Raw genomic sequence first — 22,461 nt, 5'->3', positions numbered from 1 at the left:
TAAGAGAAAAAAATGAAACAATCTAAATGCCCATTCATAGAAGATGAATTTTATAAATGAATGGTTCATCAAGCCTATGAAATACTACACAGACTTTAAAAACAAAGATACATGTCTAAATTAACAGATGTGGAAAATGTTCTTTGCTATATATTGCCTCATGATTTTAAAGGAATAATTAGCATAATTTCATTTTAACACTTATGTTGTATATCTTTCTATCCATCCATCCATCCATCCATCCATCCGTCCATCCATCCATGTAAGCATCAGAAACAAAATCTGAGAGGATACTACGTGAAAAAGAATACAGTGGTAGGATTCAGGTAGTAGAATTATATGGGATTGTTATTTAGTGTTTTTGTTTTCTGGCTTTTTTGAAACAAGCATGTATTATTTTTATAACAAAAGAGAATGAAATAAATCTAAAATATAGCCATTTTCTTTCTCAAAGTTGACTGCAAAGAATCACAAATGGTTTCCCAGATTTATTTCCTAAAATGTCTGCAAATACGCTTCAGCCAAATTAAGCACACTTAATTCAGCTGCAGTTAACAAACTGCCAGTCATCTGGAATTCCATTTCCTAGCTCCAAAAAAGAGAAAGGAGAGAAAAAAAAGATCCCTCTATACAATAAAAGACAAAGCTGGTCTTTAGAACTTGGTCATGGCCAGGCATAGTGGCTAATGTCTGTAATCTCAGCACTTTGGGAGGCCAAGCCCGGCAGATCACCTGAGGTCAGGAGTTTGAGACCAACCTGGCCAACATGGTGAAACCCCGTTTCTACTGAAAACACAAAAATGAGCTGGGCATAGCGGCACACTCCTATAGTCCCAGCTACTCGGGAGGCTGAGTCAGGAGGACTGCTTGAACCTGGAAGGCGGAGGTTGCAGTGAGCTGAGATCATGCCACTGCACTCTAGCCTGGTGACAGAGAGAGGCTCCATCTCAAATAATAGCAATAATAATAATAATTTAATAACAACAAATTTGGTCTTGGTCTGGAATTCTACAGCCACAGTGGGCTTGGGCATTTGAAACCTGGGGTCTCAGGACATTCGAGCTGCGAGGGCCCTCGCTGAAAGATGAGGAAGCCGTGTCACAGAAGTGGGACCTGAAATGGTCCAGCACACAGAGGCCTCCAGCCCCTCTTGGACACATCCTGTTCTCAGTCCACCTGTAACACTGGTGCTCTCATGGCACATCTCAGGAAGCCCACTGGGGCTCTGTTTAAACAACATGTCTGGATCAGAAGGGTGGAGAAGGGGTTAGGGTATGAGGCCTGCCCTGGGGAGCTCCCGGCCCGCAGGTCTGTGCACATGCCCTGTGGCTGCTCTCACAGGCTGACAGCACTGAGTGACAGCACTCAGTACGGTGTATTCAGTGACGCCTCTCTCACCACAATTCTACCAGCTTTCATTCTCCAAGGCAGCTTGATAATTCCTGCAACCTTCTGATTTTCTCAAAATTTCCTCTGAAGGATGATGCTACCTGATGTGAAACTGGGTAGAGAAGCAATCCAAAGCTTACAGTGTGGTTTACGTTCACTGCAGGCGAAAGGAAATCTGCTCCCCAGCATCTTTCTTCACGTGCCCAAATAGATGGTGCTTTTCATAAGCAAGATAGTGCTGGCTTATTGAGAACACAAATGGAACCAAAACAGAAGTTCGCAAAATTAATAGAGTACATTGTTCCATATTTAGAAAAGCCAGAGATAAAAGGTTTCTGCAAATATATGAACTAGCGACTCTCTTATAGAGGTGAAAACAGCATCAAACCTCTAACCAGCTCTTGGTAATTTGTTCTTATATAACATATTTTCCCCAAAAAAATTTGCTGACTGGCTCTGCCACTTACTAGCTATGCAGTGGTGTGCTTTTGTTTCCTTATTTGCAAGAAGAGATAGAAAACAGTACCTTTGTCATGGAATTGCTACCTGGATTAGATGAGCTGATAGAGGTACATGCCTGGCACTTGGTAGATATTCAGAATGTATTAGCTACGTATTGATTCATAATACTGTTTCAATGATAGGAGTCATGGAGCAGTATCAATCAGAGTCAGAAAACTCAGAACTTAGATGACAGAAATCAGGAGCATATTACAAAAAACATGTCAGGTATAAAACGTTGTATTATTAACTAATAGTCACCATGAAATTTGCTAAGAGAATAGATGTTAAGTGTTCTCACCACACACAAAAAAAGGTATCCATGTGAGGTGATGGAGGTGTTAACTAATTTATTATAATAAACATTTCACAACGCATATGAACATCAAATCATCACATTGTATATCTTAAATATATACAATGTTAACTCGTCAATTGTATCTCAATAAAGCTGAAAAAAAATCATTTCAGAAATGAAGATTAGGCTGGGATGAAGGAAAGGAAAGGAAAAAGGAAAGGAAAGGAGACTAAGCTAGGCACAGTGGCTTACATATGTAATCCCAGCACTTTGAGAGACCGAGGCAGGAAGCCAGGAGTTCAAGACCAGCATGGGCAACAAAGCAGAACCTGTCTCTACAAAAGATTTTAAAAAAAATTAGCCAGGCACAGTAGCATGTACCTGTGGTCCAAGCTACTAGGGAGGCTGAGGCAGGAGAACTGCTTGAGCCCAGGAGTTCAAGGCTGCAGTGAGCTATGATCATACCATTGCACTCCAGCCTGGGTGACAGAGCAAGACCTTGTCTCTAAAAATAAAATAAAGTAAGAAATGAAGACTAAACTAAAAGAAACACAAGAGCAAATAAACACAATAGTAATAGAAGGTGAAATAAAAGTTATATCATGGAAGGAAACAAAGAAGGGAGAGAGGGAGGAAAAGAGAGAGGAAGGGAGGGAGGAAGAAAGTAAGAAAAAAGGGAGGAAGAAGGACTTGTGAGGAAGTTACGGTATAGAAGAGAAGAGAGGGGGGAAAAAGATCCTATCTTTTGGATGGGGGATCCAAAAGATCCAATACACATGATATGAATCACTGAGAAGAAAACGAAACAATGGAATGGAAAAAATACTAAAAATCACAATTCAGGAAATTAAAGAGGAAGTCCTAGCCAGAAGAATCAGGCAAGAGAAAGAAAGAAAAGGCACCCACATAGGATAAAAAGAAGTCAAACTATCTCTCTTTGCTGACAATATGATTCTATATCTGGAAAACCCTAAAGACTCTGCCAAAAGTCTACTAGAACTGATAAATCATTTTAGCAAGGTATCAGTACACAAAATCAATGTACAAAAATCAGTCGCATTTCTATACATCAATAATGTCCAGACTGAGAGTCAAATCAAGAATACAATCCCATGTACAATAGCCACAAAGAAAATAAAATACCTGAGAATACAGCTAACCAAAGAGGTGAAAGATCTCTACAAGGAGAAGTACAAAACACTGCTGAAAGACATTAGGGATGACACAAATAAGTGGAAAAATATTCTATGCTTATGGATTGAAAGAATCAGTATCATTAAAATGGCCATACTGCCCAAAGCAATTAACAGATTCCATGCAATTCCAATCTAGCTACCAACGTCACTCTTCAAGAATTAGAAAAAGCTATCCTAAAATTCATATGGAACAACAAACAAAACAAAACAAAACAAAACCCAAAGCTCAAATAGCCAAAGCAATCCTAAGCAAAAAGAACAAAGCTGAAGGCATCACTCTACCCAACTTCAAACTACACTATAAGACTATAGAAACCAAAACAGCATGATACTGGTAAAAAAATAGGCACATAGGCAAACGGAACAGAATAGGAAATTCAGAAATAAAGTCACCCACTTAAAACATCTGATCTTTGACAAGGCAGACAAAAATAAGCAATGGAGAAAGTTCTCCCTATTAAATAAATAGTACTGGGATAACAGGCTATCCAGATGCAGAAGAATGAATCTGGACCCTTACCTTTCACCATACATAAAAATTAACTCAAGATGGATGAAAGAATTAAATGGAAGACCTCAAACTATAAAAATCTAGAAGAAAAACTGGGAAATACCCTTCTCAACATCAACCCTGGCAAAGAATTTTTGGCTAAGTCCCCAAAAGCAATTGCAACAAAAATAAAAATTGATAAGCAGGACCTTCTTAAACTAAAGAACTTTTCTGCACAGCAAAAGAAACTTATCAATAAACAGACAACCTACAGAATGGGAGAAAATATTTGAAAAGTATGCATCTGACAAAGTCCTAATATCTAAAATCTATAAGGAATTTAAACACAATATCAACAAGCAGAAAACAAATAGCCCCATTGAAAAATGGGCAGAGGACATGAACAGACACTTCTCAAAAGAAGAAGACATGTACATGGCAAACAAACATATGAAAAAATGCTTATAATCACTAATCATCAGAGAAATGCAAATTGAAGCCACAATGAGATACCATCTTACACCAATCAGATTGGCTATTATTAAAAAGTCAAAAAGGTGGGGCGTGGTGGCTTATGCCTGTAATCCCAGCACTTTGGGAGGCCGAGGTGGGCAGATCATGAGGTCAAGAGATTGAGACCATCCTGGTCAACATGGTGAAACCCCATCTCTACTTAAAAAAAAAAAAAAAACTAAAATTAGCTAGGCGTGGTGGCGTGCACCTATAGTCCCAGCTACTTGGGAGGATAAGGCAGGAGAATCACTTGAACCCGGGAGGCAGAGGTTGCAGTGAGCCGGGATTGCGCCACTGCACTCCAGCCTGATGAGACTCTGTCTCAAAAAAAAAAAAAAAAAAAAAGTCAAAAAACAACAGATGCTGGCAAGGCTGCAGAGAAAAGGGAACACTTAGGCATTGTTGGTGGGAATGTAAATCAGTTCAGCTACTGTGGAAAGCAGTTTGGAGATTTCTCAAAGAATTTAAAACAAAGCTACTATTCAACCCAGCAATCCAATTACTGGGCATATATATCTAGTGGAAGATAGATTATTAAGCCAACAAGACACATGCACTCATATGTTCATTGTTCATTCACCAGAGCAAAGACATGGAATCAACATAGGCGCCCATCAGTGGTGGATTGGATAAAGAAAATGTAATATGGATATACCACAGAATACTACACAGCCATAAAAAAGAATAAAACCATGTCCTTTGCAGCAACATGCATGGAGTTGAAGGCCACAATTCTAAGCGAACTAACACATGAACAGAAAACTAAACACTGCGTGTTCTCACTTATAAGTGGGAGCTAAACATTGAATACACATGGATATAAGCATGGGAATAACAGACAGCAGGGCCTACTGGAGAAGGAGAAATGGAGAGGATGTGGATTGAAAAACTACCTATTGGGTGCTATGCTCACTACTTGGGTGTAATATACCTGTGTAAGAAGCCTGTACACGTACCCCTGTATCTAAAAGTTGAATTTTTTTTTAAAAAAGAGACTCAGATGAAAACCTAAATAGTACACAATGTACTCAGGGAATCAATCAACCATAAGTACCTAATATCATGACATAGTCTAGCAAAATGTATTGGGTTTTACATTTTTTTAAATTATCAGGGCATCCAGACAAAAAGATCAAATTATGAATAAGGAAAACAAAATCCGATTGTCATCAAACTCTTCCTCCACAAAAGTTTATATCATCAGATAATGGATAAGGATTTCTAAGATACTTAAGGAAAGACAATTTGAGGTAAGGATCTTACATCCAGAAAAATAAAATTTTTTTTTTTGAGACAGAGTCTTGTTCTGTCTCCCAGGCTGGAGTGAAGTGGCATGATCTGGGCTCACGGCAACCTCCACCTCCTGGGTTCAAGAGATTCTCCTGCCTCAGCCTCCTGAGTTACAGGCATGCACCACCACGCCTGGCTAATTTTTGTATTTTCAGTAGAGACGGGGTTTCGCCATGTTGCCCAGGCAGGTTTCAAACTCCTGGGCTCAAGCCATCTGGCCACTTTGGCCTCCCACAATGCTGGGATTACAGGTATGATCCACTGCACTTGGCCTGGATTTTTCAAGTATTAAGGCCACAGACAAACATGATTATGTAAGAAATCAAAGAATATTGTTTCCATGGTGATTTGCTGAGGAATCTACTGGAAAATATGATTCAAATAACCAAAATGACTGGAAAGATAAACGTAAGAGAGAGAGAAACAACTGAACAAATATGATCAAGGAAGCTGGGTCAGTGAGATAGAAGGATCAACTTCTTCATGACTTAAGAAGGAATTAGGGCCGGGCGCGGTGGCTCACGCCTGTAATCCCAGCACTTTGGGAGGCCGAGGCGGGCGGATCACAAGGTCAGGAGATCGAGACCACGGTGAAACCCCATCTCTACTAAAAATACAGAAAATTAGCCGGGCGCGGTTGTGGGCGCCTGTAGTCCCAGCTACTCGGGAGGCTGAGGCAGGAGAATGGTGAACCCGGGAGGCGGAGCTTGCAGTGAGCCGAGATCACGCCACTGCACTCCAGCCTGGGCGACAGAGCGAGACTCCGTCTCAAAAAAAAAAAAAAAAAAAAAAAGAAGGAATTAGAAGATAAATCAAAACCTAGAAATGACCATTGCACTGCTCTGGACAGCACCACAGGCAACCTTTGCTCTGTTCTAGAGCACTATGGTCAAGTGAATAAAACAAAAAAATAATGTGAATGTTCTGGCTTCCCAATGCAGATAAAAGTTATGTTTACATGATACTGTACTGTCTATTAAGTGTAATATCTTATGTCTGAAAAAAACAATGTACATGCCTTAATTTTAAAATATGGTGAAAAAATGCTGATCATCATCTGAGCCTTCAGTGAGTCATAATCTTTTTCTTGGTAGAGGGTCTTGTCTTGATGTTAATGGCTGCTGACTGATCAGGGTGATGGTTGAAGATGGGGTGGCTATGGCAGTTTTTTGAGATTTTTTGTTTGTTTGTTTTTAGAGACAGGCTCTTGCTCTCTTACCCAGGCTGGAGTGCAGTGGGTGCCATCACAGCTCACTGCAGCCTCGAACCCTTGGGCTCAAGTGATCTTCCTGCCTCTGCCTCCTAAGTAGCTGGGACTGCAGGCATGAACCACCATGCCCAACTAATTTTTTTTTGTTGTTATTTTTTGTGGATACAGGGTCTTGCTATGTTGCCCAGGCTGGTCTCAAACTCCTGACCTCAAGCAATCCTCCCACGTCACCCTTCCAAAGTACTGGGATTATAGGCATGAGCCACTGGACATTTTAAAAAATAAGAGAACAGTAAAGTTTGCCGCATCAATAGACTCTTTCTTTCATGAAAGGTTTCTCTGTAGCAAGTGATGCTGTTTGATAGCATTTTAGTCACAATAGAATTTCTTTCAAAACTGGAGTCAATCCTCTCAAACTCTGCTGCTGCTTTACCAACTAAGATCATCTAATATTCTAAACCTTTTGTTGTCATTTTAACAATGTTCACAGCATCTTTACCAGGAGTTGATTTCATCTCAAGAAACCACTTATTTTGCTCATCCATAAGAAACAACTCGTCCCTTAAAGTTTGATCAAAAGATTACAGCAATATAGTCACATCTTCAGGCTCCACTTTTAATTCTAGTTCTCTTGCTATTTCCACTACATATGCAGTTACTTCCTCCACTGAAGTCCTGAACCCCTTAAAGTCATCCATTAGAGTTGGAATAAACTTCATCCAAATTACTATTCATGTTGATATTTTGACCTCATCCTATGAATCAGAAATGTTCTAATGGCATCTAAAATGATGAACCCCTTCCAAAAGGTTTTCAATATTCTTCTTAGATTCATCAGAGGAATCACTATTTATAGCAGCTGTAGACTTACAAAATGCATTTCTTAAATAATAGGACTTGAAAGTTGAAACTACTCCTTGATCCATGGGCTGCAGAATGGATATTGTGTTAGCAGGCATGTAAACAACATTAATCTCCTTGTACATCTGCATCGGATCTCTTGGGTGACAAGGTGCATTATTAATGAACAGTAATACTTTGAAAGGAATCTTTTTTGAGTAGTAGGTCTCAACAGTGAGCTTAAAATATTCAGTAAATCATGCAGTAAGCAGATGTGCTGCCATCTAGGCTTTGCTGTTCCATTTACAGAGCACAGGCAGAGTAAAATTAGCATCATTCCTAACAGCCCTAGAATTTTCAGAATGGTAAATGAGCATTGGCTTCAACCTAAAGTCATTAGCTGCATTAGCCCCTCCCAAGAGGGTCATCCTGTTCTTTGAGACTTTGAAGCCAGGCATTGACTACTCTCTAGCTCAAGAAAGTCCTAACTAGCATCTTCTTCCAATATAAAGCTATTTTGTTTAAAATCTGCTGTTTAGCACAGCCACCACCTTCATCAGTGATCTCAACTAAGTCTTCTGGATAACTTGCTGCAGCTTCTCCATCAGCACTTGCTGCTTCATCTTGGACTTTTATGTTATGGAGATGGCTTCTTTCCTTCAACCTCATGAACCAACCTCTGTTAGATTCCAACTTTTCTTCTACAGCTTCCTCATCTCTCTCAGCCTTCATAGAATTAAAGAGAGCTAGGGCCTTGCTCCGGATTAGGCATTGGTGTAAGGGAATGTTGTGGCTGCTTTGGTCTTCAATACAGACCACTCAAACCTTCTCCATATCAGCAATAAGGCTGTTTCACTTTCTTAATAGTCGCGTGTTCACTGGAGTAGCACTTTAAATTTCCTTCAAGAACTTTTTATTTGCATCTACAACTTGGCTGATTGTTTGGCACAAGAAGCCTAGCTTTTGACCTATCTTGGCTTTCGTCATTCCTTCCTTACCAAGCTTAGTCATTTCCAGCTTTTGACTCAAACTGAGTTCCTGTCACTCGAACACTTACAGACAATTGTAGGGCTGTTAATTGGCATACTTTTAATATTGTTGAGTAGCAGGGAATAGGGAGACCTGAAGGGAATGAGAGAGCTGGGGAATGGCCAGTTGGTGGAACAGTCAGCACACACACAGATATGCCTGTATTTTCTTTGTTTGGTTGATACCCTGGGGCCTGTCTGGATTCATTGGCTTTTTGGCTTTTTCTAAACAAGTTAGTAAGGGGGGAATTCAAAGTAGCCAATCCCTGGTTCAAATAAAACTATTTCCATCACAATCCAACTGTCTTAGCCCATTTTGCGTTGCGGTAACAGAATATCTGATACAAGGAATATCTCTTACAGAATCTCTCTTACAAGGAAAGAGGTTTATTTAGCTCATGGTTCCAGTTCAAGATTGGACAGCCACATGGGGCGACTTCTGATAAGGGCCTTGTGCTGTGTCAAAACATGGTGGAGAAAAAGAACAGGAACAGTCCCCAAAGGCAATGGGCAACCCTGCCCTGTGGCATTGCTAAGCTTAGCCTATGACTCCACTCTAATGGGTTGGAGCTGCACACTGTTGTCTACAGCTTTTCCACATGGACATTGCATGCTGCTAGTGGCTACAGAGTTCTGGAGTCTTGAGGCTTGCTCTAGCTCTGACCCCCCATCTCCACTCAGCATTGCCCTAGTAGGGGCTCTCAGCAGTGACTTCACTCCTGCAACAACCGTCCACCTGTGTCCTCAGCCTTTCTGGTACATCCTCTAAGATCTATCCGAAAGGTGGAGCCCACTATGCTGCTACAGCTCTTACATTCGGCACACCTGCAGGATTAGCGCCTCATAGATAGTGTCAAGGCTTACTACTTGCACCTTCCAGAGCTGTGGCATAAGCCATATCTGGGCCCACTTGAGCCACAGTGTGCTGCCACCAAGCTTTACAGCTTGTACTTTTCAGAGAAGCACCTAACCCACAGCTGAGGCCAAGGAGCCCTGCACCAGAATGTCGGGGGCAGAGTTCAGAGGTGGCCCTGGGCAGCAAGCCCATCGAGTAGGCTCTTTAGGGTAATTGTCAAAAAACATTCTGCCTGCCTACAGCTTTGGGTCTGTGATGGGAGGGTCCTTTCTATTTATGCTCATCTGTTTAACAATGAGTCACTCAGCCACATCCTTATTCTGTTCTCATCAACATGCTTTTTCATCCTGCATGTGGCCAGGCTGCACTTCCTTCAGGATTGTAAGTTTTATCTTTGTCATCCCTTTGCTTCCAAATCTCACTGCAAGTGGCCAAAAGTAACCATGCAGCAGCACCTTGAACACTTTGCTGCTTAGAAATTTCTTTCACCAGATATCCTAGTTCAGCACTCTCAAGCTCAGCCTGTCACAGCACCCTATGGCATAGATACAATACAGTCAAGTTTGCAACTGTATAACAAGGATGGCCTTTACTTTAGTTTCCAGTACTTTGTCCCTCATTTCCATCTCAGACCTTGTCAGAATGGTCTTTACTGCCCATATTTCTTTTTTTTTTTTTTTTTCCTTTTTTTTTTTTTTGAGAGGGAGTCTTGCTCTGTCTCCCAGGCTGGAATGCAGTAACACGATCTTGGCTCACTGCAACCTCTGCCTCCTGGGTTCAAGTGATTCTCCTGCCTCAGCTTCCCAAGTAGCTGGGATTACAGGCACACGCCACCACGCACGGCTAATTCTTTTTGTATTTTTAGTAGAGACGGGGTTTCACCATGTTGGCCAGGTCAAACTCCTGACCTCAAATGATCTGCCTGCCTTGGCCTCCCAAAGTGCTAGGATTACAGGCATGAGCCACTGTGCCCCGCCTACCATCCATATTTCTATCAACATTCTGGTCACAACCACTTAAGTAATCTCTTAAAAGCTCTAGACTTTCTCTTGTCTTCACTTCTTCTAAGCCTCACCAGAATCACCCATAATGCTTTGCTCAAGGTAATCTAGGCTTTTTCTAGCCTGTTCCTCCAAATACTTCCAGCCTTTGCCAATTACCTAGTTCCAAAGTTGCTTCCACATTTCCAGTTATCTGTATGGCAACAACCCCACTTCTCTGTATCAATTTTCTATCTTAGTCCTTTTTATGTTGCTATTACTACATACCTGAGACTAAGTAATTTACAAAGAAAACAAATCTATTTCTTACAGTTCTGGAAGTTGGAAAGTCCAAGGTCAATGGACCACACCTGGCTGGCTTCTGAGGTCCTCATGCTGTGTTGTAACATGGAAGAAAGCATCACAGGGCAAGAGAGAGGCACGTTGATAGCCAAACTGGCTTTTTTTTTTCTTTTTTGAGACACAGTCTTGCTCTGTCACCCAGGCTGGAGTGCAGTGGCGCGATCTCAGTTTACTGCAAGCCCCGCCTCCCGGGTTCACGCCATTCTCTTGCCTCAGCCTCCCAAGTAGCCAGGACTACAGGTGCCCACCACCACGCCCAGCTAATTTTTTTGTACTTTTAGTAGAGACGGGGTTTCACCGTGTTAGCCAGGATGGTTTCGATCTCCTGACCTCGTGATCTGCCCGTTTCAGCCTCCCAAAGTGCTGGGATTACAGGCGTGAGCCACCGCACCTGGATTTTTTTGTTTTTTGTTTTTTTGAGACAGAGTTTCACTCTTGTTGCCCAAGCTGGAGTGCAATGGTGCGATCTCAGCTCACCACAACCTCCGTCTACTGGGTTCAAGTGATTCTCCTGCCTCAGCCTCCTGCATAGCTGGGATTACAGGCATGTGCCACCACGCCCAGCTAATTTTGTATTTTTAGTAGAAACGGGGTTTCTCCATGTTGGTCAGGCTGGTCTTGAACTCCCAGAGATCTACCCGCCTTGGCCTCCCAAAGTGCTGGGATTACAGGGGTGAGCCACTGCGCCTGGCCCAAACTGACTTTTATAACAGACTCACTGTTGTGATAACCCATTAATCCATTCACGGGGGCAGCGCCCTCATGACTCGATCACCTCTTAAAGACCCCACCTCTTAATGCTGTTACAGTGGGGATTAAGTTTCAACATGAGTTTTGGAGGGGGCTAACATTCAAACCACTACACCAACCCAGAAAGAATATGCTGACACCATGAGATTGACACACTGGGGCTAAAGGTTTTGAACTGGTAGGATGGCAGCGGGGAAGATGAGCAGCTAGTGTCAGCAATTCAGCCTTTCCTACTACACACCAATAAACAGGCCTCTGTCTTGACAGCCTCAAGGTACAGATTTAATATTATATGCCCCATAACCCCAAACTACCACATCTTTAATTTGGAACATCCACAAAATGGTTTTGCCTCCTAACTGGAGGATTTGAATTTCAATGATAAAAGTTATAGGATAAGTATTCAATGGGAAAAACAGGATGGAACTAAGATTTTATTTTACAATGAATAGAGGATAGAAGACAACTGGGATGGGCCAATAGGCTTTAGACTGTGGTACCAGTTAGGAGGCAGCAATGAGAATGTAAGCTAATGCTGCAAAAACAGGAATATACAGAATGACTGGATATATAGCTTACATTGGATCAAATCAAAGATGCCTTTCATTTATGTCTTGGGAATACATAAAATAACACATTATTAAAAATCTGCTGCCAATTATTGATAAAATGCAAAAACAAAAAGAGATGTCCATAGCAAAACCGAAATTGCATTCTAGAACTTACCTTCTTATAATATCTAAAGAAATAAGCAAATGAAAAAATGTAAAAATTCAACAAGAAAAAAAAAGCCAGCATAAATTGAAGCAAAAAGAAACTGACTATGAGTAGACAGAAAGTTTTGCTTCCAATTTTGGTGGATTAGCTCATACAACCCTCCCAGCAGATAACATTTAAAACTCTGGGCAAAATATAAACAGAACACTATCTGGAGGCCCTGGGGAGCAACTGAAAGCAGATATAAACTGAAGCTGGCACTTGGAAAAATGAAATCTTACGCAGTGAGTTTCTTGTGATTTGGCTTTTTGCCTGAGGGCAGGCCCCAGCTGGAATCATGCTAAGTGGCTAGAATTTGGATATAAATGCAGGCTCTTACCAGTTTTAGGAATTGGAAAACAGAGTTCAGGCCTCCCACGGTGGCCAGAAGGCACAGAGAGAAAACCTAAAAAGAAGAGAGGCATAAAGGGGGGTCTCCAATATCTGTGAGTAAACTTTGCCCAAATCTCTGGCCAACTCCTGAACTACAGATGTGCAGAGAAGACACCAAGCTGCCCCTCTAGGGGGAAAATAATAAAACAAAGATTTCCCACCTCCAGGACGACAAAGTTTAGAGTTTGAATACAGTCAAGTAAACTGGCTGCTAAAACAAACAAACAAATCTTCAGAACATAATAGAATCCATAGTTTCTATAATGTAAAATTATAGAAATTTACTATATCCAGAATAAATTTCAAAATTATGAGACAGAAAAAAAACCTCAGGAAACTGTGATTCACATTCAAGAAAAAAGGTCATCAATAAAGACCAACCCCTTACTTCTTATGGTATAATGTTGAAAAAAAAGTTCTAAAACCCAAACCCTGAGATAAGCTAGATGTTGGAATTAGCAGATAAAAAGTTTAAAGCAGCCAAGTGCAGTGGCTTATGCCTGTAATCCCAGCATTTGGGGAGGCTGAGTGAGGCAGGAGGATCACTTGATGCTAGGAGTTTGAGACTAGCCTGGGCATGATAGTGAGATGCCATCTCTACAAAAAATAATTTTAAAAATTAGCCAGGCATAGTGGCATGCCGGTGGTCCTAGCTGCTCATGAGGCTGAGGTGGGAAGATTACTTGAGCCCAGGGGTTTGAGGTTGCAATGAGCTATGATTGTAACACTGCACTCCAGCCTGGACAACACAGCAAGACCCTGTCCCAAAAAGAAAAAAAAATTAAGCATTTAAAAGTTCTTAAAACTGTAAAATAACAGTGTTTGAGAATGTAAAAGAAAACATATTTATACTGAGTGAACAGATAGGAAATCTCAGTGGAACAACAGGAGCTATAGCAATGTATTACGTGTTTATGGTGTATGTAAAAGTACAATGTAGGGCAGCAATATAACAAAGGATAGGAGAGAAGAATTGGGAAAACACTGTTGTAAGGTCCATAAACTGCACATGAATCACTATAATAGTACTTAGAGGTAGGTTCTGATTAATCAAAGATGTATATTATAAACCTTATTAGTCTGCTTTGCATTGCTATCAAGGAATACCTGAGACTAGATAATTTATAAAGAAAAGAGGCTCATTTGGCTTATGGTTCTGCAGACTGTACAGGCATGGCACCAGCATCTGCTCGGCTTCAAGAAGTTTTTTTTTTTTTCTTTTTAAATTATACTTTAAGTTCTGGGATACATGTGCAGAACACGCAGGTTTGTTACATAGGTATACATGTGCCAGGTGGTTTGGTGCACCCATCAACCCATCATCTAGGTTTTAAGCCCCATACGCATTAGGTATTTCTCCTAATGCTATCCCTCCCCTTGCCCCCCACCCCATGACAGGCCCTAGTGTATGATGTTCCCCTCCCTATGTCCATGTATTCTCATTGTTCAACTCCCACTATGAATGAGAACATGTGGTGTTTGGTTTTCTGTTCCTGTGTTAGTTTGCTGAGAATCATGGTTTCCAACTTCATCCATGTCCCTGCAAAAGACATGAATTCATTCTTTTTTATGGCTGCATAGTACTCCATAGTGTATATGTGCCACATTTTCTTTATCCAGTCTATCATTGATGGGCATTTAGATTAGTTCCAAGTCTTTGCTATTGCAAATAGTGCTGCAATAAACATATGTGTGCAAGTGTCTTTATAGTATAATGATTTATAATCCTTTGGGTATATACCCATTAATGGGATTGCTGAGTCAAATGGTATTTCTGGTTCTAGATCCTTGAGAAATTGCCACACTGTCTTCCACAATAGCTGAACTAATTTACACTCCCACCAACAGGGAAAAGTGTTCCTATTTCTCCACATCCTCTCCAGCATCTATTGTTTCCTGACTTTTTAATGATTGCCATTCTAACTGGCATGAGATGGTATCTCAATGTGGTTTTGATTTGCATTTCTCTAATGACCAGAGATGTTGAGCTTTTTTCATATGTTTGTTGGCTGCATAAATGTCTTTTGAGAAATGTCTGTTCATGGGGTTGGTTTTTTTTTTTTTGTAAATTTGTTTAAGTTCCTTGTAGATTCTGGATATTAGGCCTTTGTCAGATGGATAGATTGCAAAATTGTTCTCCCATTCTGTAGGCTGCCTATTCACTCTGATGATAGTTTCTTTTGCTGTGCAGAAGCTCTTTAGTTTAATTAGATTCCATTTGTCAATTTTGGCTGTTGTTGCAATTGCATTTGGTGTTTTAGTCATGAAGTCTTTGCCCAGGCCTATGTCCTGAATGGTATTGCCTAAGTTTTCTTTCAAGAAGTTTTTCACTGGTGGTGGAAGGTGAACAGGGAGCAAGCACATCATGCGGCGAGAGAGGGAGCAAGGCAGAGGGGGAGGTGCCTGTCTCCTTTAAATACCAGTTCCTGTGTGAACTAACAGAGCAAGAACTCACTCATCACCATGGGGAGGGCACTAAGCTATTCATGAGGAATCTACCCCAATGACACAAATACCTCCCACTGGGTCCAACCTCCAACACTGGGGATCACACTTCTTTCCTTTTTTAAATAGAGACAGGGTCTCACTAATGTTGCCTAAGCTGGTCCTTGGACTCCTGGCCTCAAGTGATCCTCCTGCCTCAGCTTCCCAAGTGCTGGGATTACAGGCGTGAGCCACCATGCCTGGCCTGGGGATCACATTTCAACATGAGATTTGGAAGAGACAAATATCCAAACCATATCACCCTAGAACAAGCACCAAAAAATTTGATAATAAATAAAAAGTCAATAGAAGTAAAATTGAATACAAAACACTCAGTCTTTCCAAATTTCATGGAAGTATGCAAACTCTCCAGGAGTGGACAGTGAAGGAAGGAGAGGAACATAATGCACACAAGGCAGAAATCCCACTGTGGAATAAAACGTCACTTCAGATACAAAATTACTTTACAGAATCTCTCTATAAGAACGTGAACTCAGTAAAACAAGAGTTGAATGGCAGATCATAAACCAACAAAATAAGATGGAAAATAATATTGTAGACCTAAAGAAACATTACAGATCCAGTAAATAAATTAGAAACAGCTAAGAATAGGATAGACCTTGGCAAAAATCAAGTTACAGGTATAGATAAAAGATCTAAGATGATCACTGTGAATACAGAGGAAAAAGACAAAGAGAATGAAGCGCAGAGAGAGAATTTCACAGACAGGAAAGACAACGACCATCCAACATAAGGACAATCTGCTTCCCTGAAATTAACAGTCTGGAAAATGAAAGCTGTGTTCAAAGATCTATGTCACTAAACATTCTTGGGATAAAGAGAGAATTGAGTTTGCAGATTGAAAATATACTATGATCTGAAAAACAGATGCAGAAGGTACAACACTGAGACATATACCAGTTATGCCACTGACATTCAGGGACGGGCTGGGCGCAGTGGCATACGCCTGTAATCCCAGCTCTTTGGGACTGTGTATAGACAGGAGGATCACTTGAGCCCAGGAGTTTGAGATCAGCCTGGCAACATAGTGAGACCCTGTCTCTACAATTTTTTTTACAGTTAGCCAGGCATGATGGTGTGTGCCTGTGGCCCCAGTTACTTGGGAGGCTGAGGCCAGAGGATCACTTGAGCCTAAAGTGCTGGAATTGTTCAAGAGGTTGAGGCTGCAGTGAGCTATGGACTGTGCCACTGCACTCAAGCCTGGGCAACAGAGTGAGTGAGACCTTGTCAGAAATCAGAAAGAGGAGAGGAGAGGAGAGGAGAGGGAAGGGAGGGAGGGAAGCAGGGAGTTCCAGGATAAATGACTCTTAGGGCAATCAGCCAGAGAAAGCAAATCATTCATAAGAGAGAAAAAGAAGCAGGCCTCAGATTTTTCCACAGTCAAACTCAGTACCAGAGGGCAATGGACCAAAGTCTACAACATACTGAAGGGGGAAGATGTGACCTGTGGACATTATATCCAAGATATAGAGCCAGGATGTATTCATCATTTTCTTGAGTGTAATTTAAATGTCTATTCTTCTGATACACTCAAGGAAAAGTAAATTCTTACAGAGAACAGCGTCTATATAAACCCATTTTTACAAATGTATTTCTTTCTGCCTAGCTCCTTTCCATATATGTGCCATGGAGAGATGCCAGGAACCCTGTGGACAGTGGTTATTTCTGGGTAGTGGGCTTGGTTAGATTGTTTACTTCAATCTCTTCCTCGTCGCATTGGCACCTGCCTCACGCGGCTGTGGGGGATATAGAGGCGACGCAGGAACATGCTTTGCACGGCGCCTGGCACGGGAGGCTTCGAAAACTAGAACACTGGAGTCTGCTATAAGCAAGCTTGGTGAGTGGAACCAGGCTGAAACCTGAGAATCTGTCATTTTTCAGCTTGCTAGTGAGACGGATCTGAGAATCATAGAAGGTGCTCCATGAATATCTGCTGCTCTGAATTAAGCTGAAACCAGACAGCGACAACCCATTTTGAGCGAACCATTCACAGGCAGTCACTCCTGAAGCACCAGAGCACTGACGGGAAATCTTATTTAAGGCGAGGAAAATGACCAAAGGCTGGGAAGGGGGAAGATCCAATTGCATGAGCCATACATTGATCCTTAAAGAACTGGACCCTGCCTCTCTCCAAAGCTACCCAACAGGCCGACGACCCTGGGTGTCGTATGGAAGAGGCTGGGATAAAGACTGTTCACACGAGGAAACGTGTTCTGTCTCAAGGTTATGTCTAATGACCTGGGTTTGCATGTCTAACATAACTGGAAATTACTCAGCTATTTGCCCTTTTCTGTTAAGATTTTTCCCATCATTAAAGAAAAAAAAATTGAAAATACAGAAGCAGCAGAAAGAACAAAATCACACCCGGGGACATCTCACTTAAGGACAACCTGAGTATTTTGGAATATTTTCCAATCCGCTACAGATATTCCATACACATCTTCTGTGTTATTATTAACTCTTCATGGATATCCTTGTTCCTGGCTATAGATTTTAACCATGTGGCTATATTGTGACTCATTTAGCCTTTTCCTATTCTTAGGCATTGACGTTATTCTTATAAATAATGATACCATGGCTAGCTTTGTAGATAATGTATTTTCTATATTTGAAAGTATTTCCTCAGGAAAGATTCAAAGAAGAGGAATTACCATGCCAAAAGATATTGAAATCTTTAGCCATATACTTTTAAAATACTTACCTTGATTTCCAATACAATATCTAAGGTTCAAGTCATTATTTATGCTGAGATTCTTCAAAAACACATTGTAATCTACTGCAGTATCATTGTGGATGTTGTAGTGTTTCGAAAACCTAAAATACAAATGTTCTTTAGCAATGAGAAATTATGAATCTAAAATGAAGCAAGTGTTACTAAGGTATCCTTTACACTCGGGCTGGCATTAATTTTAATGTCTGTTTCTAGCTACAGACGGAATTGAAAAGTAAACCCCAGAAAATGTTACTGTCAGATTTTTTTTTTTTAATGCAGCCACTTCGAGATCACTTCTTTAGCCTACAGCTGGATGCATCGAGATTACAGTGAGACAGCAAACGTTGCTGGACCTGTTGAGAAATGGCCAGACCTAGACAGCACCTAAGGAGTTTCTCCTTGCTCTGGCGGGAGGGGAGCTGGGGCGCAGTCTGCACGGCAGCCGCCTCTCCACTCCAACAGCAGAAGCAGGTCCCACTTGCCTTTAATAATTGGAGGGAAATGAGTCAGCCAGCACAAAATTTCCATAAGCAGGGGAACGGAGAGCTGGGTGGAGGAGCCAGCAGAGATGATCTCGACTGAGCATATCCTTTCTCTAGAGAGAAACTGAGGCCCACAGATGGCATATGGTTTCAAAACAGGAGGTGGTAGAGGGAGCAAAGTTTCTCTTGAAGCATTCTGGGATTTTTATATGTAACATATAAAATAAGACTTTTTAAAACAACGAACCACTGTCTATCCCTGAAATACACTGATATACACACACACACACATATATATATGTATATATATGTTTTTGTTTGTTTTTAGACAGAATCTCGCTCTGTTGCCCAGGCTAGAGTGTGGTGCTGCAATCTCAGCTCACTGCAACCTCCACCTCCCTGTTCAAGTGATTCTCATGCCTCAGCCTCCCGAGTAGTTGGCATTACAGCCATGCACCACCACGCATGGCTAATTTTTGTATTTTTAGTAGAGACGGGTTTTTGCCATGTTGGCCAGGCTGGTCTCAAACCCCTGGCCTCAAGTGATCTGCTCACCTCAGCTTCCCAAAGTGCTAGAATTATAGGCATGAGCCACTGTGCCCAGCCGAGATAAACTTCTTTTAAAGTTAAGATAAATAGGATGTTTGAATTTTTAAAATAAATTTTCTATTATTCAAGTCTTCCACCTGATAAATGGTTTTCTAGATCATTTCTGTGTTATTACATTTCTAAAAATTGACGGGTTTTAAGTTTTTGGTTATATTATCTCCATATGTGTTGATTTCTATAATTATGTGATCTCATACTGCTTTCTAAAAATTTAGTAATTATCACTTAAAGTATTTGTTATTTTTCTGTTTTCCAAATTTAACAAAGAGTAATGTCATGTAGTTATTTCAATGCATACCTTTTTTTCCACTTTGATGACTCTTGCCTATTGTTTTAATAAGATAAATGATCTCTAGGTGTGATAGCTGCCAGATGTTAGCAGTGAAACTCCCTAAACAGCTTCATCTTTCATCCATGGTCTCTGTCTTGTGAAAATGAGGTAGTAAGTTTGAGAAACCAGAAGGCCTAATTGAGGGGAGAAGGGTATGACTCCAATCAGCTCATAAACCTCTCCAGCATCACCACCTGTAACTGGGTTTCATTCATCTGCTCAGGCAACAGGCTGAACTGTAGTGATTTGTTTGCTGGTTTTACAAGGCTGCTCATAAATGATTTCACCTATTTCAAACACGCTGGCCTCCAGGGCAGCGGAGAGTAGGCTGGAGGGAGATGGGAAACACAAAACTCAATGGGTTTGGGGATATCCCAATTAAATAGAGGACTTGGTAACTGTATCTCTGGCCTCTTGTTTTATGTAGGTTGGACAGTAGTCTGCTGCCTAAATGCAACAGGTCATCACAGGGTAAAGGGCATTCATGGAGTCTTTATGATGATGAGATGGTCACTGTGAAATCAGCCCTACTATGTGCAAGTGTGTCACAGGCATGTTATGTACATTACATTGAGTCTTCACCCCAGCCCTGAGAGGTGGGCTGCTCAGTCCCCATTTTTTTTTTTTTAGATGGAGTCTCACTCTGTTGCCAGGCTGGAGTGCAGTGGTGCGATCTCAGCTCACTGCAACCTCTGCCTCCCGGGTTCAAGCGATTCTCCTGCCTCAGCCTCCCGAGTAACTGAGACTACAGGTGTGCACCACCATGCCTGGCTAATTTTTGTACTTTTAGTAGAGACGGGGTTTCACCATGTTGGCCAGGATGGTCTCAATCTCTTAACCTCGTGATCCACCTGCCTCAGCATCCCAAAGTGCAGGGATTACAAGCGTGAGCCACCGCACCCGGCCAGTCCCCATTTCTTTAAGAGAAAACTGAGTCTTGACAAGGCCCAGGAGCTACCCTGAGGCCCTAGAACAAGGGAGGAGAGAGCACAAACTTCACCTCCAACAGCCTGACTTCAAAGCCTGGGCCATTTGTACCACACCAAGAGCCGAATGTTGAAATTAAATAGAAAGCTGTTAGATAAAAGAAAGGATTCAAAAATGCATTGTGTTTCCTGCTCAAAAATAAAAAAGACAAAGTTAATACTGAAGCAGCTTCTCCAGGAAAGAGTATATTCTTGAGCTTCAATAAGAAAAGCATTAAAGCAATTGAAGAAATGGTCTACTTTTGATCTTCTGTGTTTCTGAGTCTAAAGGAAAGCAATTCTATTATGTTCAGTTTCTCAAGCCTTATCATGAAAATAGCATTGTTTTTGAGGCTTAAAAAAATCTCAAATAAAAATTTGTGGAGTTCTTTATTATTCAATACTTATGAGATGGGGAAACAGACAGTAACATTTTTTATAGATTTACTAGGTTGGAGACTGCAGTGCCAAACACAAGGTTTATTGTCAAATAAAACACTGTTTTGTTTTTTGATTGCCTGTTTTAGAAGAGCGCTGCCTCTGTTCTATAATTGCGTGCACAAAATTATTTAATTTGTTTTGTTTGGATCTTATTCTGGACACTTTCCCAGCCGGAAAAGATGTAAAAATTAAAACATCTATTATATCTTTTATATTCTGAGGTGGGTTATAAAGAGAAAAAAAAGAAAAAGACATTCAAAAGAGTAGGAGATGCCATTTTTTAAAGTCTGCCTGCTTTTCAGGCCCTGCAGCATCAGTAACATGTCACATGCCCTCTAGACTTCCTTGCCTCAGGGGCAAATTCTTCCACTCTGCTTCTAGCAGCAGCCACACTGTCTTTATGAGATACAAGGAGCTACCGGGACCCATTTTCATAGCAACTTAGAACACCAGTGCAATGCGAAAAGCTTGGGCTCCGGGTGAAATGAGGCTTGGTGCTTTTGTTAATGGTCTGGTGGGTATTTAGAAAAGTGTTTGGGAAAAGGCACGAAGAGGGAAAGGACCTCTCGGCTGGGTACTGTAGAAATTAAGCTAGACATGGGCCCATCTTCCAGTGGCTTTCACTCAAAACTCAAATAGCCACAGAAGCCAAACATTTGGCTTCTTCTGAATGATCTGGAGTTTATAGACGGCTCAAAAAAATGCCCATGCAGGCTTGTGTGTGCTGCCCTTGGAGTCGGGAGCAGGTGGTGGTGGCGTTCAAACGCCATGAAGCAGCTAAATGTTCTGCTGTTCATCATCCTCCTGCCCCACACCCCTGCACCTCAGCAACAACAGTCCTCAAAGGAAAATTAAGTCTCCGTTATTGTATCAGGATGCAGAGCCAACGGGGAGCACAGCAACAACGCGTGAATCCTGAAATTTGTCATTCTTCTCCTAACCCCAGGCTTTGAGTAAAAATCAACAATGAACTAGAAATATGTGGGATGGGGGGCGGGCACAGTGCCAAGTGGGGAAAGAGACAATTGGTGATGGATTACTCCAATAACCTGGATGTGTTCAAAGCTGCGGGCCAGAGGACGGACCCGAGGGTGCTTCAGGAATGAGAACCATTAGCTCTCATTTTTGAGAATGCATGGGGAGCTTTAGGAACATGAGAGAATGTCCAGTGAGTGCCTCTTTGAGAAACAAGGTGTGTGTGTGAGGTGGGGGGGGGGGACGAGAGATAGATGGAGCCAATGAACCCAACAGGTCTCATTTTGAAATTGGTTAAAAGTTCTACTGAGCAATCTCTCACCGTGCCTTCATTTGCTTACTTTTCGTATTCCTCGTCTCTTAACTTCAAACAGAAGGTCTCCAGAACTCTTCTTAGCTCCTGCGGTTGAACCAGTCCAGTCTTGTTAACATCAATGAGCTTAAAGGCTTTCAGAACAGTCTTAATGTTTTTGAAAACCTATGTATAAAAAGTGATTTAGGAAAAGTCAAAAGATCTAGTGTTAGAAACCAAATGGTAATAAAAATGTGAAAGGTTTTTTTAATACTTTTTATAAAATAAAATGTTT

At 41.3% G+C, this 22,461-nt stretch overlaps 1 protein-coding gene across 2 annotated transcripts in view; it reads right to left on the bottom strand.

Moving 5' to 3' along the window:
• The window catches only part of EFCAB6 (EF-hand calcium binding domain 6), a 306,925-nt gene that overhangs the window by 204,827 nt on the left and 79,637 nt on the right, over nucleotides 1-22,461 (bottom strand). For both annotated transcript variants that reach the window (XM_001108976.4, XM_077949368.1), the window contains 2 exons: nucleotides 22,216-22,352; nucleotides 18,060-18,172 (listed from right to left, as the gene is read on the bottom strand). In XM_001108976.4, the coding sequence (XP_001108976.4) occupies nucleotides 18,060-18,172; nucleotides 22,216-22,352 (250 nt within the window). The remainder of the gene's footprint in view (nucleotides 1-18,059; nucleotides 18,173-22,215; nucleotides 22,353-22,461) is intronic.

The sequence above is a fragment of the Macaca mulatta genome, chromosome 10, assembly GCF_049350105.2.
Source record: "Macaca mulatta isolate MMU2019108-1 chromosome 10, T2T-MMU8v2.0, whole genome shotgun sequence".
In the NCBI taxonomy this organism is placed as follows: domain Eukaryota; kingdom Metazoa; phylum Chordata; class Mammalia; order Primates; family Cercopithecidae; genus Macaca; species Macaca mulatta.
This window is presented reverse-complemented; position numbering and strand designations above follow the sequence as displayed.